The sequence below is a fragment of the Candoia aspera genome, chromosome 8, assembly GCF_035149785.1.
Source record: "Candoia aspera isolate rCanAsp1 chromosome 8, rCanAsp1.hap2, whole genome shotgun sequence".
Lineage (NCBI taxonomy): Eukaryota > Metazoa > Chordata > Lepidosauria > Squamata > Boidae > Candoia > Candoia aspera.
This window is the reverse complement of record NC_086160.1, coordinates 65,973,255-65,997,035: the sequence shown is the minus strand read 5'-3', so window position 1 is coordinate 65,997,035 and position 23,781 is coordinate 65,973,255. Positions and strand designations below refer to the sequence as shown.

The 23,781-nt window shown below is 45.3% G+C and overlaps 1 protein-coding gene across 1 annotated transcript; it reads right to left on the bottom strand.

Moving 5' to 3' along the window:
• Window positions 1-9,247: 9,247 nt before the first annotated feature.
• On the bottom strand, window positions 9,248-22,834 carry NKX6-1 (NK6 homeobox 1). Its single transcript, XM_063310374.1, has 3 exons — window positions 22,147-22,834; window positions 19,519-19,691; window positions 9,248-9,505 (listed from the first exon to the last, which is right to left on the bottom strand). The coding sequence occupies exons 1-3, from the start codon at window positions 22,799-22,801 to the stop codon at window positions 9,248-9,250; spliced, it is 1,086 nt and encodes a 361-aa protein (XP_063166444.1). The 5' UTR covers window positions 22,802-22,834.
• Window positions 22,835-23,781: the final 947 nt, after the last annotated feature.

Sequence of the window (23,781 nt, the reverse complement as noted above, 5' to 3'; positions counted from 1 at the left end):
TGGATGTGAAGGCTTTGAGTCACACGGATGTCAAAATACATTGACCTCAGTGTCACCTGCCATTATGATGAGAAGCCCAGTATTATTTTTATATGATAAAAAGGATGCTTGATACATGCCGACTATCCATGAAGCTTGAAGAATAAATCAGAGTCAATCTACACATTTAAAAGGATCACAGAATCCAGATTTTGCTAGACTTTGCAGCACATCTAATGAAAAGCTGTCCTTTATATGCTTGAATGTTCCAGAATGCAAAATTCTCTGAATAAAGAAACTTAAGATGGTAGAACCTTAGGCAGGATATACCTTTCTAAATTACCTTCAGTGTACAGAAAGGTATTCCTCCATTCAAGTCCCCTTCCTTGCAATCAGAATGATATAATCCAATAAGAAGAGTACCACATGTGCACCTATTATATGTGTAAATCAACAGAGCATGCAGACAGGGCATATTGATGAGCTGGGCACAACGGCTGTTGCATGGGCATTGATAGGAGAAGAACCTTCTGAAATTTGCAACAGGAAACTCTGGAAATTTTGAGAATTTCAACTATTATGTAAAAGCATTTATAGATTCAATAACAGCAGAGAAGAAAATAGGAGGACGTGATTAACATATAGACCTAGATTTGGAGGAAATTAGATGTATAGAGACCAATTGAAATTGCAAAGACTTTGATGTGATGAGGAGGAGGAGGAAGTTGATGATTTAGAGGGGGGGAAATCACACCCTTCTACCCATAGCCTCTTAGTGATGATTTAATTGTCGGTCCATCCTAACCAGTTATAGTTATATCTTGTCATGGTTGTTAGGACATATCTTCTGGCAATCATCATCATGTTTATTACAGCCCTAAGGCCAGACACAATAAAACTATACAATAGCAGCAATCTTACATTAATACATACTGTGTATATATGTAAAAACAAAAGCAATTAATATACTACAATCCAAAATTAAGAATGAAAATACTAAAATGAATTGAAATAAAATACTGTGTTGAGAAATTCAAAATCTAAGTGATGGTATGGCCTATTGTGCAGATGGTAGCATAGAACTGGGCAACCTGGGAGGATAATTTTGAGTACTTATCTGAAAGAAGTAACATTAGATAGAAGTCGCTTTACCTGCCTGGAAATTTCTTCAATAATGGATATTATTGAAGAGTCACTTGTTGAGATGGGCGGCTATAGAAATCAAATCAAATCAAATCAATAAATAAATATCTGTCTAGAATCCTTATATAGGGAACAATATCACAACATATGGCTTAGGGTTTCTACTGAGCCATCACCACAGGGACATAGTCGAAGGTGCATAGGAGTACCCTTAAAACGTCCAAAAAGGACTGCTGAGGATAGTGCGTCCAGCCTTCTGACAAAAATCCTCCCTGGGCTCGGGGAGATGAATAGCTACAAGTCACCTTGTCCTTTAAACAACTGGAGGCAGGCTGAGAAAGAGTTTCTGCAAGTGAGAATTACACTGCAAAGAAAATAATAATTTTACTTGCTTCAGATACATTGTAGCTGAATGGGGGGGGGGGAAATGGCACTGCTGTCAACAATAGCCAATATGGTGGACCACAGGGGTCTGGAGTAGCTTTCATACTGGTGCAGAATCTGATGTAGAACCACCAAGACTGGTGGATGTCAAGATTAGTGGATGGCTCCATCCACCAGTCAGGTAGAGGATCTGCTATGACTTTGGATTTAGGTTGTTTATTGTAACCTATTGTAAGGCAGTTTCGGGTTCATTTGAGTAAAAAATGTGATATAAATACTCTAAACAAGGAGAGCAGCTGTGTTGGGCATCCCCACATTAATAAATAAATCCAACTGTTATTTAACTTTGTGTGACAAGTTAAACCTCTCTCGTGGTCTTGTTTTATCTATGTGTATTGTTTTTAATTGGTTTTAATTGGTTTTATAGAATGTTTTAATTGTAGGTTTTATTGTACGCCACCCAGAGTCACTCTGTGTGAGATGTGTAGCCATATAAATTTGACGAATAAATAAATAAGCTCAAAATACATGAGGTTGTTAACTTTCATAAAATTGTGCCTAGTGCACCCAGGAAATTACATATGAGAAGACCAAAATGTCATCAGATTTAGTCATCTCATGAGATTTTAGCTATTTTTATGTCCACCCAAGCACTGTCACACAGAGAAAGAAAGAGACCTTAATCTGGGAGTTAGTATAGACACCATCTAGCCACCCTGTTATTGAACCTTGTAATAAATGAATACAATTTATTCCACTCCCTAGAAAGACCCTCGCTCTGTTCATGTTTACTCTAAAGTTTGCTCCATTATATTTAATGGAGTTGTTCACAGGTAAATAAGCCTAGCCTTACACAGAGCTAGCTTTCATTGGATCAGCATGCAAAGAATTCATGGATGTTGCCTCTTCTATGGAGTACCATGTTGCCATTTGCTTTGCTCACCTTACCTGGCCTCCTTTAAATTAGGGAAATTAGATAGATAGAGATACTTAGATGATAGATAGAGATATTTAGATGATTGAGATAGATAGACAGATGAGAGATGATAGATAGAGATGATTGATAGATGATAGAGAGATAGATAGATTTCCTCCTACCTTCTTTTTTTCTCTCCACCGATGAGTTATTTGCTGGAAGAATAAGCTGTTTCTGGAATAAGGGTTTGGATGTCTGTCACCTTCAGTTTAACCAAATGGCTGTAATTTTATTAACTCCCCTTGAGCATTTGCTGAGTAGTAATCCTGCCCAAGCTGAAGGTCAGACAGTGATGGCCCATTACTTAAATGGAGTAGGTCTTTTGCACAAGCACTCCTTGAAAATAAAGTGATGCTGTGCAGAGCGAGCAGAGAGGTCATTCTGAGCCAGACCGTCAGAATGAGCACCATTGGATACAGCTCCAAAATGAATTTTAATTCTTAGCACTCTACTCATATTGATTCCCACCAGAACCAGAGTACCGTTTCTCAAAACCTATTTTTTTGTCCAGTGGCCACACTCTGAAGGTTGAAAATATGCTGTGCTATGTTGTAGTTGCCATGATGAATGCTTGCTCATTCCCAAATTGAGCAGACATAGTGGTGTGTCTGGTTGCACAGGAAAAACCTCAGACACAGGGAAAGGTGTCCAGATATGTTTGTACTCAGAGGCACCATGGTGGGACCTCAAAAACTATGCTATTCCTGACGAATAAAATTGATTTTCCATCTATATCTGTGTTTCTCAACCTTGGGAACTTTAAGTTGCATGGACTTCAACTCCCAGAAATCCCTAGCCAGCCAGCCAGCCAGCTTGCTGGCTAGGGAATTATGGGAGTTGAAGTCCACGCATCTTAAAGTTCCCAAGGTTGAGAAACACTGTTCTATATTGTGTTTTGTTTCAAAGAGGCCCAGAATGGTTTAAAAGAAAAACAGCAACTTAAATAAAATCATCATAATAAAATCAGCCATCTTTAAAACAATAAATGTGCAAATACCCTTGCAGAGGGCCATTACTAGATCCACTGCCATCTAAATACTTCTGAGGGGTCTGGTCTCTTCCAGAGCAATTTATGTATTTATTTATGTATTATTTAATTTTTATCCCGCCTTTATTATTTTTATAAATAACTCAAGGCAGCGAACATACCTAATATTCCTTCCTCCTGTTTTCCCCACAACAGCAATTTAAATGAAATTGCAATATTCCCAGGAACTTCAATTAAATTATTCTGGAATAAGGAATCATAGCCTGAACCTTGGCCTGTTTTCTTACATGTTCAGTAATCTCATTCTCAGGGATCTGAAATCCAAATTACGTTAACTATTCTTAGGATCTGGTTGTAAGAGCCAACCCCAAGTAGTTTATGTATCCTGGACTGGCATTCTGTGGTTGTTTATTGGAACATAACGGTATTATATTTCCGAGTTTTGTCAGAGGCCATTGAAGAATGTCTCAAATTGAACAGATAAATCTTACAAAAGCCTCTCACATTTTCTCCCACTGTTCTAAAGTCAGTGGTACAGCCACTGTCTTATTATGACACCTGAATTGGACTCTCTTTTCTTCTACAGCAAACAACAGGTTTGTTTTGGCAAACAGCCTAGATGGAATCAAGCAAAATCACGTCTGACCTTTTCCTGCTTCACCTAGAACTCTACCTTTATGCAGCCACTGGATAGCTGTGCAGAACTTAATTCACTGGAAAGCTAGAAGTTCATTCTTGTGCTTCACAGGAAACAAAGAAGCTCTTCCTAGTGATAAGCTACTCTATCCCTCTTTATTTTCACCCACAAAAATGGATCCTTTAAAGCAGCCTGATTTTTGTAGCTGAAATCAATCCTGATTACATATTGATGGCGTTCACCCAATATGCTCAAACAGAGCTGATGAAACCCTGCCTGCTGCATTTGCCAACGGGTTAGGTTTGGTTACTGTTGACTTCTGCTACATTTTTTTTGTTTCCGTTTTTGTGGGGAGGGGGGTTGTGCTAAGCGTGTTGTGTAAATCACTCCACTGGGTTAGTTTATGGTTCAGTGCAATGCATTGTGCAAATCCAGAAAATGAATTAATTCAGTAAACCCTTTCAGTGTGTTGTGTGAACACATCCTTTCAAAGCCTGTAAGGCAATGTTTCCCAACCTTGGCATCTTTAAGATGAGTGGACTTCAACTCCCAGAATTCCCCAGCTAGCCTTCCTTGCTGGGGAATTCTGGGAGTTGAAATCCACCCATCTTAAAGTTCCCAAGGTTGGGAAACACTGCTGCAAGGGCTTGGAATATTCCTGATGTCTCCAAACTACACCTACCAGTGGTCCCCCATAGCATGGTTAGTAGAGGGGGGTGCTGGGATTTGTAGTTCTGCAACAGCTGGGAAGCCATAAAATTCCCACTCCTGCTTCCACATGGTGTGGGTTTGTTTTGTTCATTTCATTTCTATGCCTCCTGAGAGTGGCAGAAATTTAGCAGGGAAACCTTGTGAAGATTGGAAAGGAGGACAAGTCACAGCTTATTGTTATGTGTGGCTTGAAGTAGGAAAAGCACCCTTTAAAATATTTCTAATTCACCCCTTTTCCCAAATCATAGGATCCTAGAGCTGGAAGTGGGCATTGAGGCCATCCAATCCAACCCCCTGTTCATTGCAAATCCAAAGTAAAGCATCCATGGCAAATGGCCGTCTAGCCTCTGCTTGAACACATGTGAGGAAGGGGACCCAGCATCACTTTGGGTAACTGATTCCAGCATTAGCTACAGTATTGGGAAGTTTCTTTTAATATTTAACTGGTATCTGCTTTCCTCCAACTTAAATCTGTGCCCGGCAGTCTGGAATGCAGTCTGGAATGACCAAGTCTGCCTTCTATACGCCTTCCTTTTATGTATTTGAAGAATGCTGTGACATCCCTCCTTTAGTTTTCATTTTTCAAGGCTAAACACACAAGTTCCTGCAACCTCTCATCAGAGGATTTAGCTTTTAGTTCCCTGATCAACTTTGTGGCCCTTTTTTGAGCCTTTTACAACTTCTCTGAGTCCTTGAAGTGTAGTGCCCAAGACCTTGCCAAGCCCCCAGGTCTTTAACATTGCACGAAGTACAAAAAGCATCAAGATTCTCTAGTGAGCTCCCACCACCACCACAGATGAATATAGAACATATTGATGGGTTTCAGGGTCCTGCCTGAGCAGTGGATTTTTTTTAACAGTCTTCCATTCTCCCAATTTGCTGACAATTTGGTTTTTAATTTCTGAATGCTAACGATGGGTTTAAATATTGTGGGATAGTCCTAAAGTCTGTAGGTGGCACTGGACCCAGAGTGGACAAAACCTCTAAGACTGGATATGTACAGGTATGCAGTTTTCAAGATGGAAGTAAAGGTATATTAACTGCTCCGCTTGCTTTTGGATTGTAATAAAATAGCTCTTTGCTAATCAGTGTCTTTAAAGAAGGAACATGACTCCAAATCCCCACAGGCTGTTATTTAAACTCTGTTGAATCACACAGAAAACTGGATGATTCAGAGACCCAAAATAAACTTGGCATGATCTGGAATATTGGGATTCAGGAACTGCTTGCTAATAATAAAACAACCACACAACAACAACAACAAAAACCCCTTTGGGGCATTCATAAAGTAGCACTTTTGACACAAAAAAAAAAAACTCCCCTAAGTTCATTATTTCAAAGAACTCTGGGAATTACAGACTCATGAAAAGCAAAAAGGCTTTGAAAAAAATAATCTTCAATCTCTTCCCAAAATTACAACTCCTGAAATGGTTTGTGGGGAGTAAGAACAGTTTATTAAGTGGGATTTATTCAGCCTCTGGGTTCCACTGCCGCTTTTGTATCTTGGAAGGCTGCTGAAATATTCCGCTCATCATCCCCATCCTGATCCCACACAGAATTATTGGGAAGGGTACCTCTGATTGACAGATTCAGCCATAATGCCCAAATGCCATTGGCACTCCTCAAAAAGAAAAGAAATAGAGGTCTAGCTTAGCATTTTGTTGTCGTTAAACTTCTGTTGGGGTGAGGGAGGAAGCACAGTTGAAAAATTACATACCATTTATTGAAGGCAAACATCTTTTAAAAATCTTTCAAATTGGCTTCAGCTCTCCCAACTCAACCCCAGTTTGGATTCAGATGATCCACGGACCAAGCACCACCTTTCTATAAGGCCGCTTGTTCTTGCCACTTTTAGCACAGAAACTGAACGAAATAGAACCAGGCGTGCTGAGGGATTAGAGTGGCCTCCATCTACTCCAATCCTTTGGTTCTTCAGCATGAATGCACCTGTTGGCTCTCGGCATCTGATAGGCTCGAGGTAGACTGCCACTGCCCATGGAATCTCCATTCGAGCTTCCAGGCAAACTGGCAAATGAAGACGCCTAACCTGTGGTCGTCATTTCATCGTGCAGCAGAAGGGCCCGCTGTGAGAAATACCTATTTTTTTCTTCTACCGAATAGCCTCTTTTTTGTTGGGGGGAGGGTTTCTCAAGATGTTATTAGATTGCATGTTGCAGATATGAAAGACTCGTGATTTATGGGGCTTTTAGGCACTGCCTTAAAAGGGTAGGGGGCGAGGACAATATAACCTGTGGCTCGCTGTTCTTAAAAGGTATGTTTTTAACCGAGTCTTTAGTCCCAAACTCACACGGAGGTCCCTAGAAGCAGATGCGGGCAATGTCTTACCCTTACACCACCCTTCCCACGCATCCCTGTCATTGGCTGTCTTCGGAAGACACGCCCTCCGCTTTACCCAATCAAGCTAACTGTCTGGGTCCGCGGGACTTACCGAACCCTGGACGGGCCGCCCTAAGTAGGGTTGGACTTCGCTGGCTTCATTCGGAGGACACGCCGGACCTCTTCTGATTCCGCGTCTCAAAAGAACACAGCCTAATACAGCCTTCTCTGACCCCTCTCTTTTCCTTTCTTTCGTTCTTTTTTCCCCATCTTTTTGCTTCGCAACCTTTTTATTCTTTTTCTTCGTCATGCTTCTACTTATTTTCCCCAGTTTTTCTCACCGTTTGCTTCCTCGCCTTTCTAGCATTCTCTGAACTCTGTTCCCCTTCAGCGATAAATTCTTCCGAAATCACCCAGCAAACTGCGAATAACGAGAGGAACCAAGAAGCCTTCCCTTCTCTGCTTAAGGGAATGGGAGGGGGGTTAGTTCTATAAAAAGCCCAAAAGGAGGAGGAGGAGATTTTAAAATACGTTATATTTTCAAAACCTTTCTGTTAAAAGCCTTTAGCCTTAGGAAAAACAAAAAAAGAACTGCCCCTATTTGGTATATAAAGTAACAAAAATAATCAATTTTAATGATTTTATTGATTTATTTATGACCAATTTTATTTAATCTCAGATGAGACCACATTTTCTGCACCCCTTATTTTTCTTCCAGGCGACAGACACGTTATAACTGATTTAAATTGGTTTAACTTTTTAAAACAAAACAAAGTGCATTGCGTTAAACTGGTCTTGCTAGGGCTGTTTTTGTTCACTTTACAAACTGAAATGTCTTCGTATAAATTAATAAACAGCTAAAATGCTAATACGACATTATTATTAGCTTTAAAAAAAAGAAAGCAATGTACGTATTCGTTAAAAAACCAACAATCCACATTTTCAAATTCTATCGACAGCCGCGAATTCGGGATTTCAAAACCAACCATTACCATAAATTTTACTTGCAATTATTATCATTATTTGCAAAAGGGAGATTTTCTTAAATGCTTGGTTTCCTCTTTTCTAGCTTTACTTCTGCTTTCAAAACCAAAAGCTAAAATACAAGAAAGTTAAAATTACGCATTTCCCCCAAAAACGGGTGTGTGGGGAGGATGTCGTTTGGCAGGACTCAATTTGAGAGAAAATTAAAAGGAGCTGTAGACTACAATATACAGGTTACATGTTCATTTTTAAGTTGCTGGTTTGAAGGAACTTACTGCCCTTGTCAACGTGACGAAGGACCAACGTTCCACTATTCCAATTTGAAATGGGAACCAAGGGCTTTTGTGTCCATGTTACACAGGACGCTTCTTCTGCCCCAGGAAAGTGTCTGCGTTGCTCTAAAGCTTGTCTATTCTCCCAATGAAAAAAAAAAGGCTTTGCTGAACGAAACCAATTACATTTACACCCATGATTTCCCCGCAACCCACACCCTCCAGTGCAGATCATTGCGCCAATGTAGTCGATGAAAGTCGGACTTAAGCTAGCGAAAACTCATGAGCTACTACAAGAAAGAAACCCCTGCCTTCTTAAGTCACACAACTCCACGACTAAAACCCAAAGGATTTTAGGGCGGCCTCCCAGCGGCGGCGGCGGCAGCAAGCCGACTCAACCGCGCGCGTCTCCTGAGCGCGGACGCTCCAGCGGCACACTAGGCGAAGTAGGATACCGGGCTTAAATATTCACAGTCGGAAAGTCCGCTCGCTTCTATTTACAATGAAGAGGCGCCCCTGCCACAGTCCGGCTACGAGGGGGCAGGCTTCGGGGGGGTGGGGCTCCGCTTCTGGAGAGCCGGCGGGTTCCTTCTGCGGGAGCGGCAGGGCGGCGCTGGGTCCCAGGGCTGTCCATCGAGGCCCCCCGCCCCCAGCTTCCCAAAGAAACCCGCCCGGGCAGGAGCATCTCGCGGGGGCCGCCTGGCGCCCGCCCCCCTCCTTCTCTGGCTAGGAAAAAGCAGCTGGGTCTGGGGGCGCAGCCTCCGCGGGGCTCTGCTCCTTCCGCGGGCGAGCGCGCGCGCGCGCGGTTCCTTCGCCGCCGGCTCCCCCCGCGCCGCCTAGGAGGAGCCCTCGTTCTCGGAGGCGTGGAGCAGCAGGCCGGCGCTGGGTCCGCCCGTCTTGTGCTTCTTGAGCAGCTGCGTGATCTTCTCGTCGTCCGAGTTGGGGTCCAGGGGCCGGTTATAGTCGTCGTCGTCGTCCTCGTTCTCCGAGGCCCCCTTCAGCCGCTCCGTCTCCGAGTCCTGCTTCTTCTTGGCGGTCGCCATCTCGGCCGCGTGCTTCTTCCGCCACTTGGTCCGCCGGTTCTGAAACCAGACCTGGGAGGAGGAGAGGAAGGCGGGTGAAGCAGAGCGGAACGGGCGGCGGTCCTATCCGAGCCCCGTTTACACTCAGGAACCCGCGCTCAACTCACGGCTAGCCCAGGCGGAGGAGCGAATCCGGATTAGCCACTTCCTCCTGTCTGATTCGCAAGGCACCAGAACTGCACCAGAAGGAGAGATGGGTTTTCAAGGAGTTGCACAACCTTTGCACTTTAGGAGAATTCACAATCTGTGCTAAACAATAAGTCCTAGAGCAGCAGGTGGGCATTTTCACATCCTTCTAAGACCAGGGTTTTTCCAAATCTGACAAGTTTAAGATGTGTGGACTTTAACTCCCACAATTCCCCAGCCAGCATGGGGGGAATTCTGGGAGTTGAAGTCTACACATCTTAAGGTTTGAAAAATCCTGTCCTAGACCATAATGTCGATTTTAGCTTACCCTGCCACTGTGGTTCATACACAATTATTTCTAGTTTAATATATTATGGGATGTGGGAGCCAGTTTGGTGTAGTGGTTAAGGCACCAGGCTAGAAACCAGGAGACTGTGAGTTCTAGTCCCACCTTAGGCAGGAAGCCAGCCTTGGGCCAGTCAGTCTCTCTTAGCCATAAGAAGCTGACAATGGCAAACTACTTCTGAAAAACCTTGCCAAGAAAACTGCAGGGACTAGTCCAGATAGTTGCCAGGAGTCGGTGGGGGGGTTGGAGACCACTGGAAAATTGCAGAGCTGTAAGCTAGATAGTAAATCGGGGGGGGGGGGTGAAAGAATTAACAGCAAATGCCCATCTCTATTGTTTCTCTCCATAAAGCATGGACATTTCCATGAAGTCAGGTCCATTCTCAAAAGGGATTACATATGCATACACTTGGTTCAAAAGAGGGCTAGTATATAAAACTGACCCTCCCCCTTTCAAAGAGAAAGCCTGTTTTTAGAAATTATTATCATAGCACCATGGATTAAGATACATCCATTTTAAAAGTGGTCTTCATATCCTCCAGGAGCTCACCACGTCCCAAATCATACATTGCAGGACTACACATGAAGGACATGTCTGCAACTCTTTAAAGTGCCCCAACTTTTCCTGGAATCACATAGCTCATCCCGGGAAAAAAGTTATAACTCAGTGTTTTTCAAACTTGGCAACTTTAAGATGTGTGGACTTCAACTCCCAGAATTCCCCAGCCAGTTGCCAAGTTTGAAAAACAGTGCTACAGCTGCTTTAAACAGCTGCAAAGTGGTGCTACATTTGTGCTTCTCGCATGCTGCAAAGCATCTTTATGGAACTGAATCCAAAGCATCGTACAGCCCTATTAAATAATAAAGTTTGTGTGCAAAGTAATATGCTGCAGACTCCTCCAGATTTGGACTGAGGGGACCCTGAAATTAGAATCTCTCCATAAACATGCTCTGAAAATGTTTTCTATCTTGGGAGCACATTCTGATTGTACAGGGCACATTAACAAAGGGGTACAAATGAAAATCTGGGTAAATTCAAGGGGTGGCATGTATGGCACAGGGCCAGGTTATCTGCAGGACTGACGCCTCCTGTGGACATCTATCTGTCCCACTAGATTGGATAGGGCGGGTTCACACCATGTCCCCTCTGTTAAATGCTGTCATCTGGGGGGACCTAGGAATTGACTGCTTTCTATAGCTGTGCCTACTTTGTGGAACAGCCTCCCCCCTGCGAACCAGAGGGCCCTTACCCACCTCACCTTCTGAAGAGCTGTTAAGGCCTGGCTCATCCCTCAGGTACTGGGTCTGGACAGTAGGAAAGCCCAGCATTTGTGGTTTTGTGATGGTATGGTTATGGTGCCTAGTAGTATGAGAAGGTTTTTTAATTTGGTGTATTTTGTTATTTGTCTACATCAGTGTTTCTCAACCTTGGCAACTTTAAGATGTGTGGACTTCAACCCCCAAAAGTTGAGAGTTGAAGTTCACACATCTTAAAGTGGCCAAGGTTGAAAAACACTGTGTTAGCTATTCAAGAGTTGTTTTATAAAATATGGGCAGCTGTACATATCTTTTAAATAAATAAATAAATAAATAAATAGAATGACATTGGCCTGCACTCAGGAAACATGTCTTCTTCCTTTGTGCTAATTTTGAAGACATTCTCATAGTTCCATCATTGCGAAGTAATTTACTTGAAATTTTTTTCTGTTTTCTATTTTTTTTTCTATTGCTGTAATAGAGAAAGCTACTTTTACTTTTATGGCATCTATTTCACAGTCCCCCAATATTTATATACCCAGCTTGCCTGCGTAGCTATAATAGGTGTAAAATTCTCATTCATCAGTAGCTCTGAATGGGTGAATTAAATTAAAAGGAGGCTTTTAGGTTTATAAACTAGTATTGCAACTAGATTCTAAAGCTGTTTGCTTCAGAGTTAATGTCATTGAGATTGATAGAATTTGCTCCAAACTGGCACTCCAAGAGGTTCACTGTCACTTCACTGAAAACTTTTCATGGCTGTGATCAGTGGTGTCTGCAAAAAAAAATCAGAATGGTGGCAATCGAAGGTCATAAAAATAGACTGAGCTTTGATCACATCATTGTGGCCACCATCTTGAGGGTTGTTGTTTTTTTACCATACTCTGCAGACACCCCTAGGTGTGATAGTAAAATATTTACATGTTTCATAGAAATGTTTATACAGCCTATACTTCACCCCAACTGGCTTTTGGATCCAGATCAGCCTAACTGAAGAATGGACAGTCTAATCCTGCCACATTTCAGGTAGACTGGAAATAACTCTGTAGCTAATGATGTTGATGATGGGACTCTCTGATTGTATTTAAATGGCATGCTGAATCACAAACTAGCCAAACACATTTTAGTACAATATGTTATGGCTAGCCCAGATTTGGTTCTGATGTCTTAAACCAATATTGTTTATACTTGTGTGAAGTTTTACAGCAAAATTAACACTGTTTTCTCCATCACTATTAATCACATTATTACATTCACCAAGGTGTTAATTATCCTTTTTATTTGGTTACCGAGACTTCAACGAATTTAGTTAACCTCATTGGGTTGGATCCAGACTTAGCCAGGTTTAAAGCATACCCATAAGAACCAATAATAAATCATTTCCACCTAAAATCCAATTGATTCAATGAGTCTAGTTCTAAACATGCTTAACTCTAGTTCAACTGATTGAACTGTTCTGACAGTTAAGAGCGGATGGGATTTAACTGTTCAGCAGAACATTAATTTAAAAAATTGCAAATTCAATTTTAAGATCTGTGTAGCATCACTGTTTTAGAAGAAGCTTATACAAACTTGAATAATGGTAGCTGCAACATCCTTGTGATCATTATGCACACACATTTATCACAGGATTACGATAGGTTCTCATTCTCCTAGCACTACTAAAAACTTAGCCATAATCTTTTCAAATATTCTCATATGCAAGAACTAGTGAAAAAGAACAGAAGGAGAATTTGCATCAGCTTTCATTTTTCAGTGCATCTTGCACAAGAGGACTTATTACACTTTTGCCATCTGCACTAAATTCCACTCTGCATTACTGCTGTTAAGTAACTGCTGTTAGTTCCTAGGGTAATATAGAGACTACATCACTGATATCCCCAGAGCAGTTATCATGCATTTGACACTGCAGTTCTAATCACATTTCTCCAATCCAGCAAAAGTCTCTTTCACGCATGGACAGTGCACCTATGCATCTTTTTTTTTTTTTGCGGGACAGGGGGGACCGTGTTTCAATGTTATATGAATGCCACAATTTATGTCCTGGAGTCAAATGTCATGACACATGCATTCAGTGACATCTGTGTGATGATATCACATACGTTTCCTCATTCTGGTATCATTAGCGTTTGCTGGCAGTACAATGCCATTTCAATGGCCCATTGATATGCTCATCTCCAACATAATATTCATTCTGATATCTGTGTCACTCTCTCTTAGGCCAATAAAAATACCATCAAGCCCAGAAGTGTTCATGTATTTTTCTTGACAACCATATGGAAGGCTTTTTTCCAACTTCCAGGGTAGCTTACAGCCTTGGAAACTTCCTAGTGGTCTCCCATTCAAATATTACCCAGAACTAAACCTGCTTAGTATTTTGAGATCAGTCAAGTTGATTAGATACTTGATTGTGTACAATCAAGTTGGTGTCGACTCTTAGCAACCACATAGATAGACCATCTCCAAGAGGATCTGTCCCCGAGGACAGGTCTTCAGGTCTTCCAGTGGTGCACCCATCATCCTGTAATCAAGTCCATTGATTAAATACTAATATGGACATTGAGGGTCCAAAACCTCAGAAGTCCTATTAAAACAATGGCGCTTGCTACTTCCAAAGGCATGTGACTGAGCACCGTGCTTTCTATTCTTTTAATGCCAAGACTGGTGCTGCTAATCAGTCCATCATGCTGGATTATTTATATTCACCACAATTATTTTTACATCCCCCATTTAATTGATTATTCTTATTGCTACAGTTCAAACCAGTGAATGTATGAAGCCCATTATGCTCAATAGTGCCTACTCCCAAGTAATTGGGTAGATGGGTGCAATTACTTTAACTATTCATATTTGTCAACTGGATTCCAATCATGTGAGTCTATCAACTATCAAAATGCAAATGACCCATTAATTGGGGCATCACAGTAGAAGCTACCATACACAAAGATTCAATTAAAACTAGCTGCAAATAATTGATACCCATATTAACAATCATTTCAGTCATTGTTATCCATTCTGTGAGTATCATGGCTGCCATAACAAAGCTTTGGTAACTGATGCCACAGAGATTGTAAGATTCCGCTACTTAATTCACTTAGCAATCCAGTCAAGCATGTTTATATACTGTGGCTGCAAGAAATGGTAACTGTTTCTTCAGACAATGTCATGCTTTTGAAAGGCCCCCATCATCACCAAGGAGCCAGATCTGACTGTGATCTTCCTGTACAACAGTAGCAAGGACAACTTTCTCTGTGCAATCCTAAGCAGAACCATGCCCCTCTGTATTCAGTGAGGCTTATGCTCAAGTAAAGAATGAATTACAGGTTAGATTATCTGTCACCCACCATGCAGGCTCAGATGGTGATCTTATGTATATCTGTTGAAGAAGAACTCCCTTTCAAGTTGAAAGGACCTATGTGTTAGGAAAAGCACACAGAATAAAGCTTTATATGGGTTTAACTGCATTTGCTTATATCCATTCCCTGCAACTTGCTATCCCCTTTTTCCCATATACCCCCCCACCCCTCAAAGTTGAGATGATTGAGACCCATTGTTTGTTGCCCATGCTGCAAAGCAGCCCCTTTCTTGCACAGACCCCTTTCAAATGGATTCATTACAACTCCCATCATCCACACATAACAGGAGAATGGCATGCCAACCCAGCTGGAGGGCATTTGGTTGGGTACACACTGCTGTAAAGACTACATAGTCGCTGAGCCTTGCCTGGATGGGACAGCACTGAAAGCAGGCAGGTAAAGATGAAAATGCCTTTCACAAATTCAAGAAGTCTTCCCAACCCCATATCTTGGTTTCCCTTTCTGGCATTTTGTCCTCTTAAAAGGATTGCACCAGTCAGTGTTACAATCCTGTAGACGTTGCTAAAGGCTGCAGTCCTGGGCTAGGAGGAAGAAAAGGGTATTTGCTTTGGCTTTATACATGGAAGGGCCCCTCCAAAGTATGACTCAAGAGATCAAGAGATCAGTACTTCCCATTAGGAGGAGTAAAACCCACCAGTTAAAAGAAAACCCTGAGGATTATTTTGATACTTTGGGGTATACACTTCATCTTAACGGGGCTATTGACACCAATGGGAGGGGGAAAAAATCAAATTACAATTTGGTTGCAGTGAAAAGTAAAGTGGGGGAGAGGGCATGCTTCAAAATCAAAAAGCCCCTGGAAGCTGAGCGAGACTTCCTTCTGCACAGACATAGGAAAAAGTCTTGCATTATTAATCCCAATATCGTTATGGAAATTAAAGCAGCCCCACTGTGTGGAGAACAGCAACCACAGCAACCAAAAATGGAGTCAACTTTTTGCATACGCCTGTGAACTGATTCGCCTTTAGATTCCTCCCTTTTCTCCCTGGTACAACCTGTTATGTCTTCCTTTTTAATTTCTTCCCTTCCTGCACTCTTCCATGCCTCTGATTTTTTTTTCCTTTTTCTCCTGCTCTCTTTCCCTGATCCCTACAAGGAAAATATAGACGCATCCTCTTTTATTTATCCTTGCTGTCCTCACCTCTAAGTCAATTGAAAGAGGAAGCCCCTGCGCTCCCTAGGTTTGTAAGTCGAAAGTGCCAGATGGCTGGAGGGGAGGCCAGACAAGCAGAACGGGATGGAAACAAACAAGTTTCTACTCCCCTCTTTTCATCCTTATGCCTTCGAAATTAGATGAATACATTTGCACACTATAAAGTACGCTGATAATGTGCTTTGTTCCAATTTGGTTTCGCCTGCTTTGAGCCCAGACAGTTGTGGCTTATTCATGGTTAAGTAATGGTTTAGCGTGATGCATGAAGCCAGCCCTTGTTTTTCATTTTATGATAAACTGCATCCAGATTAATGTAACCGTGTCTAGTTCAAGTTTGATGGGAAGTGTGGCTCCCTGGCGATGCTGTTTACTCAAATAAAACCCAGTGGAAGGAAAAGCTATTCGCTTTCAGGAAGAAACACGTAAGACTTGGGGCAAAGGACCATATAAATGCAATAAAGCTTTGTTCCAAATAGACATGTTGCGTTTTTGCATTTTATTTCCAAATGTCCTTTTTTGTTTAGTTTTAATTTGTTATTCTTTCTTTATGTATTATTGCATGCTACCCAAAGTATTTTTACTTCAGGGCAAAAGATAACTACAGAAAACAACCTTATTGTTAAAAGACAAAAACTTCCCACTGATAGCAGAAGTGGACCAAATTCACTCCTCAGAAAACCCGTTTAACCAAACCAGGGCTGACTGCACTTAATTCTTGCTGAAATCAAGACAGCATAAATGAGTCCAGCCCTAACTTTTTCTGCACTGGTTTGAGATCGGATGAAAGATGTTGAACAAGCGACGGGGCAAGCCTACACAGTCCTACTCCATTGCCTCTTTCACTGCAATGGAACTTACTCAGAGTAAGGACAGCCATTTTCCGCTTGGTGACTTAAGAAAGAAAACAACGCACATATGAATCCTTCATTTCCCACTCTGGACCAGACTGTTTTGTTCAAATGTGGGGGAAATTAACATCTGATACACAATGCACCCTTTTTTAAAATAATCCCCCTCCTCAAACACACTACACTAAATGGTGGGGCACGTTCCGATCAGCCGAAAAGGCAGTCATTTATTCAAAGCCTTTCCCACATATTTACAGTGACAAATGAGGGTCTCTGGATAACTTTTGGAATAAAGTGACAATTTATAAAGGGAGATTCCACACACCCCCATCCCATTTGAATACCCAGAGAGAAACAGCCTGTAAAGATTCATTTGGTTCATAGGAGGTCTAAAGAATTTCCTGTTATTGGGGAAGGAAGGAAGGAAGGAAGGAAGGAAGGAAGGAAGGAAGGAAGGAAGGAAGGAAGGAAGGAAGGAAGGAAGGGAAAGGAAGGATTGCTACTTTTATAACATTCCCAGTTGCTCTCTTAGACAAGATTTCATTTTCTGCTGAAATCAAACAATTCAAGAGACTGAGCAAGACCAAACAGATCAACCTTTATGCTTCATTTAACTCTTCGCACTCACAGAAAAAGGTCCTTCTTTTTCAAACAGTTACAGAACTAAACCAATGCCCACAAGCGGAAGCACCTAATCCAGCCAGCCCCATTTGGCACCTTTACACTCAGTACAATCCTAGATGTGTCTGACACTCTGAATTCAGGAAGACTTACTATCTGAAAAGTGAGTATATCATCAGAGCTAGTATTTTTTTAAAAAAACAGATAAATGGCATGGAGAGCTGGAATTGTTAAGTTTTATTTTCTGTCACTTGAGTTTGCATCAATTTCCTAGAGTCAGGTAGCAGTTTTTGGTAAACGTTTCCTTCTTGAGGGCCAGATACAAATAAATGAAAACTGAATTAATTTGTAACGTTCCTGTGTAAACCTGTATTGATCTGCTCAGAAACGATTCCGTTGCATTTAACACTTGTATTCACGAATATACGGGATGGCAGCCATTGTACTCTATTTTATTTTTTATACAGGCCTATAAAAGGAATAATTAATGGGGGTGGGGCAAGAGAATGATCAGTTAGGACCTGCCGTTGGCTGGAGTCAGTGAGAGGTAAAGTTTAGTCCTAGAGATGCCTACCCAGAAATAACATTTGTAATGAATTTGACAGGATTCATTTCCACGTCTGTACCTTACAGACGGGAAGTTTTGTTCCAAAAATGTCTGAATTTGCATGGCATCTTATGCTATGTATGCTATGTAACTGGGGTGGGTGGGTGGCATGCATGCCCATAATTGCACAGAAAAGACAACTTCAATTCTGTTTTGTGGAATCCCAGCCATAAGAACGAACAACCGAAATAATAAACCTTGAAGTGCCTTGAGAGATGGAATTTTTTTTTTCTACTACTCAATGTAGGCAAGAGAATGAATGGTTCCAAGGGCATCTTAAAATTATTTCATTTATCATGGCCTCAGCTTTAGAGGACTAGACTTTTCTTGCTCAGCTATAACCTAGGTGGTTTTATTCCAGCAACCTTTATGCTTCAATGAATCCAATGAATTTGTCTTCAGGATGCAATACTGTCTGTCTTCTCTGGAGCTCCAGAGGAGCTTTGCTGGGTGTAGGCAAGAACAAGGTGACACCAAAAAGTAATGGGTGTCTCAGGATCCTTAACACAATGAACAGGTGAGAACAGTTCAGTCTTGAATGCACTCATCGCATTGCCAAATGCATTGCTCTGGTGCACAAGTTTGGGCCTTGCAGTGTTGGCCTTGACTGCCCCAGTTCAGAGGGCAACCCCTTCAGCATTTACACAGAAGTGGGACCCACTCAGGGTCTTGGTTGGGAGGGGGGGCAATCACTTCTTCCTCTCCAGCTATAGAAGGGGACCATCCAAAAGATGGCTGAGTGTTTGAAATGATTGGATAGAGGAGGTACTTTTCATCCCAGGCACTACAACGAATCAGTTAGAATATAATCTCAGAGGCTTTTTAAGTTTCCTGGCTTGTTCCCGTTCTGAGTCATTGACTTCAGTGGGCCAGCAGAGAACAGGGAAGAGGGCAAATCCAGTCAGGGAATGCTGGATGGAGAACTTCATGAACACCATCCCCAAGCCTTAACTTTTTAAAAGAACAGTAGGATTACCCTAGGTATGGATGCACAGGATTTGATGATCACTCATTCACACATGGTCCTAACTAGTGCTATGAAACGCCCACTGTTCCCAACTACTCTCACACTCAGCTACCCTTCTGGAGCTTACTTCTAGCAATGTGCTTTTTTTTTAGCTTTCCTAAGCTCTTTACATGACAAGCAGGCCAAGTCTACTCACTAGTAAATACCTTCAACCTTCGTTTAACTAGTCCGAAAGGGTGTTGTGGATAGGGCTCTTTTAACTCTTGACCCAGTTCATCAACACATCCATAAAACTATTTCCCAGGCCTTAGTTCTCACAACAATTGAATCCCCTTCATTAAAACTTGGACAGAAGAAAGGGGGGGGGAGTCTTTAGAGGCAAAAATATCTATTCCTCTTCCCATTAATTTCGAGACGAGTTGGGGGGGGGAGAGGACCTTTAGTTAGAAACAGGAAGGGGGGGCTGTATGGGACCCCGACCGTCGCAATTTTGCCTACAGTATTTTGTACACCTGCCAGCTCATCATGAGCTGGACCTTGTTTTTCTTGATCGCAACCCACCAATTCGGGAAGAGCGCGGTCCCGCTCGCTTTCCGCCCAGAACTAGAATCTAAAGGGCGCCCGTTTCCCCTGTCTACGGGCCGCCATCGCCGGCTTCCCGCCCCGAGCGAACGAGCGCGGTCTGAATCGGGACCGTCTCTCTTCCTGGCCCGCAGCCGCTCACCTTGACTTGACTCTCGGTCATCCCCAGCGAATAGGCGAGCCTCGCTCTCTCCGGCCCGGCTAAGTACTTGGTTTGTTCAAAAGTCTTTTCCAAAGCAAAGATCTGCTGGCCAGAAAATGTCGGCCTCGTGTGTTTTCTTTTGCCGTCTTTATCCAGCAAAATGGAGCCTTGATCTAGGGGGGGGAAAAGTAAAGGGAAGGGGGGAGATGCCACATAAGGGACACAATATATTGTGGATATACTGATAGGCTCGCACAGAATTTCCAAAAGGGTAAGAAAAATGGATATTTCACGCAGCGCTTCGTTTGCCCAACGGGAAAGGAAATTTCAGCACTCGGAAATTGATGCAAGTGGCGTAGTTCGCGAAACAGCAGCAGCGGGTTTTGACCTCCGTCCGTTGCAGGACGAGAGCCGGGTTAGTCTTAGTCTGGGGGGGCCAAAAAATCAGAAGGCATCTGGTAGCGCTTTTTCCGACTTGCGCATTTTATTTAAGAAGCGAGTACGTTCATAACATTTATTAGTTGGAGAAGGTGCTACCAGATGTCTCCTTACTCTTTGACATCCCTTCAGGGTTTGAGAAGCTGGAGGTTTTTTTTAAAAAAAAATGCACCGCTAGAATAAGAAGATAAGGCAGCGAACATTTTTCCTGGTCTGGCAGAAAGATTTGCAGGTTGGGAAGGAAGGACGTGGATAATGGTCTACATTAAGGATCGCCGTTTTCCCTTAGAGGGAAAATGTTAATAAATAAAGAACCAGACCCATTACTTAAAACACTAACATTTGGCATCTCATCCGAAAAGAGATGTCTAAATTTAAATTAGCATTGAAAGTTATTTCGCCTGCGCAAAACAAGATATTCCTCTCAAAATGAACCCGATGCAAAGTCGAGGCTTTTCCCCTTCAGCTGCTTCCCCCAAAGAAAAGAATTTTTAAAAGGAAGAGAGAAGAAAAGCGCCCCGGCGGCCTTCTTAGCAAGCCACCGTAACCAAGTTCACTCAAGAATGAATCCCACGAATTTCAAAGGAATTTACTCCCGAGGGTTCTCCTGTGGAAGGGACGGGCTGCCGGGTTCAGTGCGTCGGCCCCACTGGGTCGGTTTTCGGGGAGAGCGAGCGCGGCGTCGGCGTATCAAAATCCTGCAGCCGCCTAACAAGCAATGGACCGCTTTATTTTTCTCTAAATGCTCGTAGAGACTCTGGCGCATGGTCTCTGAGACCCTAAGGCGAGAGGAAAGAAGCGGCGGCCGGGCTGAGCATTAAGGCACCGGGGAAGGTGGGCCTGACTCCCCCGGGGAAGGCTTCGCAAAGAAGCCGCGAGATTCCAGTGAGCAGCTCCGTTGCAAAGGCCGCCAGTTAATACACCACATCCCGGGAGCCTGGTTCAAGGGGAAAGTAACAGGGGGATGCAGGGGGCTTCCGGGAGATAGACCGTCTTCCCTCGGCGGTCGCTAGAGCTCCCAACTTCAAAAAGCCTCGGAAGGGAGGGGTTCTTTGAAGCGCCCTGCCCCCAGTTGCGCTCACACGCGGATGCGTGCCACTGAAACACGTGTGGCGCATCTTTGGTAAGGTTTGCCTTAACTGAGTGGATTTAAAGCAGATCCTGCTCTCTTTATCTCGGCCCGGTCCCCCGCCTGGGACGGCTGGGACTACAAGTCCCATTCGCCCCGACCCCGGCGGTTCAATAATGCAACCCATCCGGAGGGCAGCAGGTCAGAGACAGAGCGGGAAAAGGCCCTTGAGCGATTGTCATCTACTACCACCCTGGGCTTCCCAGCCAGGCCCGATTTCATCTTGGAAACAGCAAGTTGCGTAGAGGGCTTGGCGGGTGCCCTCCAGAGGTGGGGCCGTCAACTCTCATTAGCTCCCGGCAGCCGACGACAAGGAACTGTGGGAGCTGTGGTCCAAAGCAGCTGGAGGGCACCAAGTCCTCTGCTAGGTCTGGGGAAGGGAGGGGTGGAGGGGAAGGGGGAATAGGGACTCAAGGCTGGATGTCCGGCTTCTTCCTCGCGATCTCCCCCATCCGGTCCAGGCTCCCCGGCCCTGGGAATAGACTAGCCCAGTGTTTCTCGACCGTGGCGACTTTAAGATGTGTGGACTTCAACTCCCAGAATTCCCCAGCCAGCAAGGCTAGCTGGGGAATTCTGGGAGTTGAAGTCAACCCGTCTTAAAGTTGCCAAGGTGGAGAAACACTGGATTAGAGAAAGGAGGTAAGGGAAGGCAGAGCTGGGTGGAGGCGCGCATTTGGGGTCGAGGACCCATTGTCCAACGAGGGCAACAAAGGTGGGGCCAAACGGGCCCGGCGGTCCCCGGAGTTTGCCTTCTTCTTCCCTGCAGAGGTCACGAATCCCGGGGGAGGCGCACCCCGACGACATCAGCCTTGAGGAAGGAGCGGCTTATACAACTCGGGACGTAGACATAATACGCAGGGAAGAACGGAAAGGGGACCCGGTTAAAGCGTGGAGGCTTTAACCCTCCGGGATACCAGCCTCCCCAGCCAGGCGGCGGCCCTTGCGGCCCTCCCGTCTGGAAGGCGCCGAGCGTTGACGGCCAAGGCTTGGAGGAGGCCCGGGAGGCAGGCAGGCAGGCAGAGGGAGCCGAGGGGGTCCCAGATGGAGGAGGCGGTACTCACGCGGCGAGCAGGCGAGGCGGGCGTCCCTCCAGGGAGGGCTCTGCATGACCCCCGGCCAGAAGATGGGCGTCCTGCCGGGCAGCTCGGCCAGAGGCTTGGGGTACCTCCCCACGGCGGCCACGGCGGCGGCGGCGGCGCTGGGGCTGAAGTAGAGGCCCGGTGGCGGCGGCGGCGGCGGGCTGAGGCTGCTGAAGCGGGGCAGGCCCGCCAGGAGCCCGGCGGCCGGGGAGGCGGAGGACGAGGAGGAGGCGGCGGCGAGGGGCGGCATGGACGGCCGGCTCAGGATGTCGTTGATGCCGTGCGGCGTGGCGGCCGAGTGCTGCTGCGGGGGCGAGCCCAGCGCCGACAGAGCCCCCGCGCCGTGGGGCTTGAGGCCAGTCGGCGTCGGCGAGCCCAGCGGAGGGGAGGGCGAGGCGGACGCCGAGGAAGAGGAAGAGGAGGAGGAAGACGACGACGACGACGGCGCCGAGGAGGAGGACAGGGAGGAAGGTCCGCTGGGGGCGGCGGCGGCGGGGGGCGGCAGCGGGTAGGCGGCGGCCGCGGAATAGAGCGGCGTCTTCATCTCGGCCATGGTGTGCAGGGCGGCCAGCGGCGGGCTGCTGAGCAGGAAGGCGCTCTGCCGGGGGTTGCCATCCATCGGCCCCACCGCCAGCATCCCCAGGCCGGGCGGCCGGGCAGGGCGCTGGCGCCGACGGGTGTCCCTCCTCGGAATCCGCAGAGTCTTCTTCGGACAGGGAGAAGGGGTCTCGCTGCGAACCGGTGTCTTGGTGCGAAGGGAAGATCCCCAAAAGGGCAGAGATGTGGGGGGGGGGGAGATAGCGGGTGGGGGGAGTCAGTTGCGGGGAGGAAGTTCTGCTTTCGGAGTTCTTGGAGAAGCAGGGAGCGGGACCGAGGCAGAGGCCTGGGCTGTTGGGTCTGGGTTCAGGAGGCCGGCATTAAACGGGAAAGGGATTCCCCGTCCAAGTTTCAAGAATAATGGGTCCCGATTTGGGCGCCCAGCTTCTCCTTTTCTAGATTGAAGCAGAGCTGTCGGAATATCGAAGGCCTGTCTGGAGCACGGAGTTCCGGGAACGTAGGAAGAGCGACGCGTTAGAAGAACTTCGGGAAGGCTCTGTTCCACGGGCTCGGAAGGAGCAGAGCTGAAGCGAAGATGATTCGCACAGGGCGGAAGAAGCGGGTCGGCCTCTTCTGGCTCAGCGATCCCCGGAAAGTGTCCCTTGCTTGGGAAGAACCGAAGCTCGGGAATGGCTCGGATCGGGCTGGGACCTGTCGGGGGACGGGAGAGCGGAGCTCAGGGGACTCTCCTTGAAGGGTGGGCTATCGGGGGACGCTCTTCTGGCGATCCCGGGGGAAGCCCTGTTCCAGGGAGTGTCCTCCGCAAAAATAAAGCGGGAAGAGCTCCTCCAAACTTTGGCCGGCGCCCTCATAGAAGGGGGGCACTGGAGGGGCGGGAAACTTTCGTGGGGAGAACGGAACGGCCAGCCTTCTCTGGGAGGAGCTGGCGGCGGCGGCGGCGGGCCGAGGGCGAGGACCTGGCGGGCTTAAGGTACGGCGGGAAGAGGGAAGTCCGCCCCGCGGCTTCCCTCTCTCGGGGTCTCCTTTGGCCCCTTCCTGGGCGAAGAGCGGGTCGGCCAG

What these genes read in the sequence shown, in the direction of transcription:
- NKX6-1 (XM_063310374.1), bottom strand. Translation starts at nt 22,801, where the DNA reads ATGCTGGCGGTGGGGCCGATGGATGGCAACCCCCGGCAGAGCGCCTTC. An exon ending in CCGCCTCGCCTGCTCGCCGC is followed by an intron (nt 19,692 to 22,146) that starts GTGAGTACCGCC and finishes TCCCCCCCCTAG; the next exon opens with ATCAAGGCTCCATTTTGCTG. An exon ending in TGACCGAGAGTCAAGTCAAG is followed by an intron (nt 9,506 to 19,518) that starts GTGAGCGGCTGC and finishes TCCTCCTCCCAG; the next exon opens with GTCTGGTTTCAGAACCGGCG.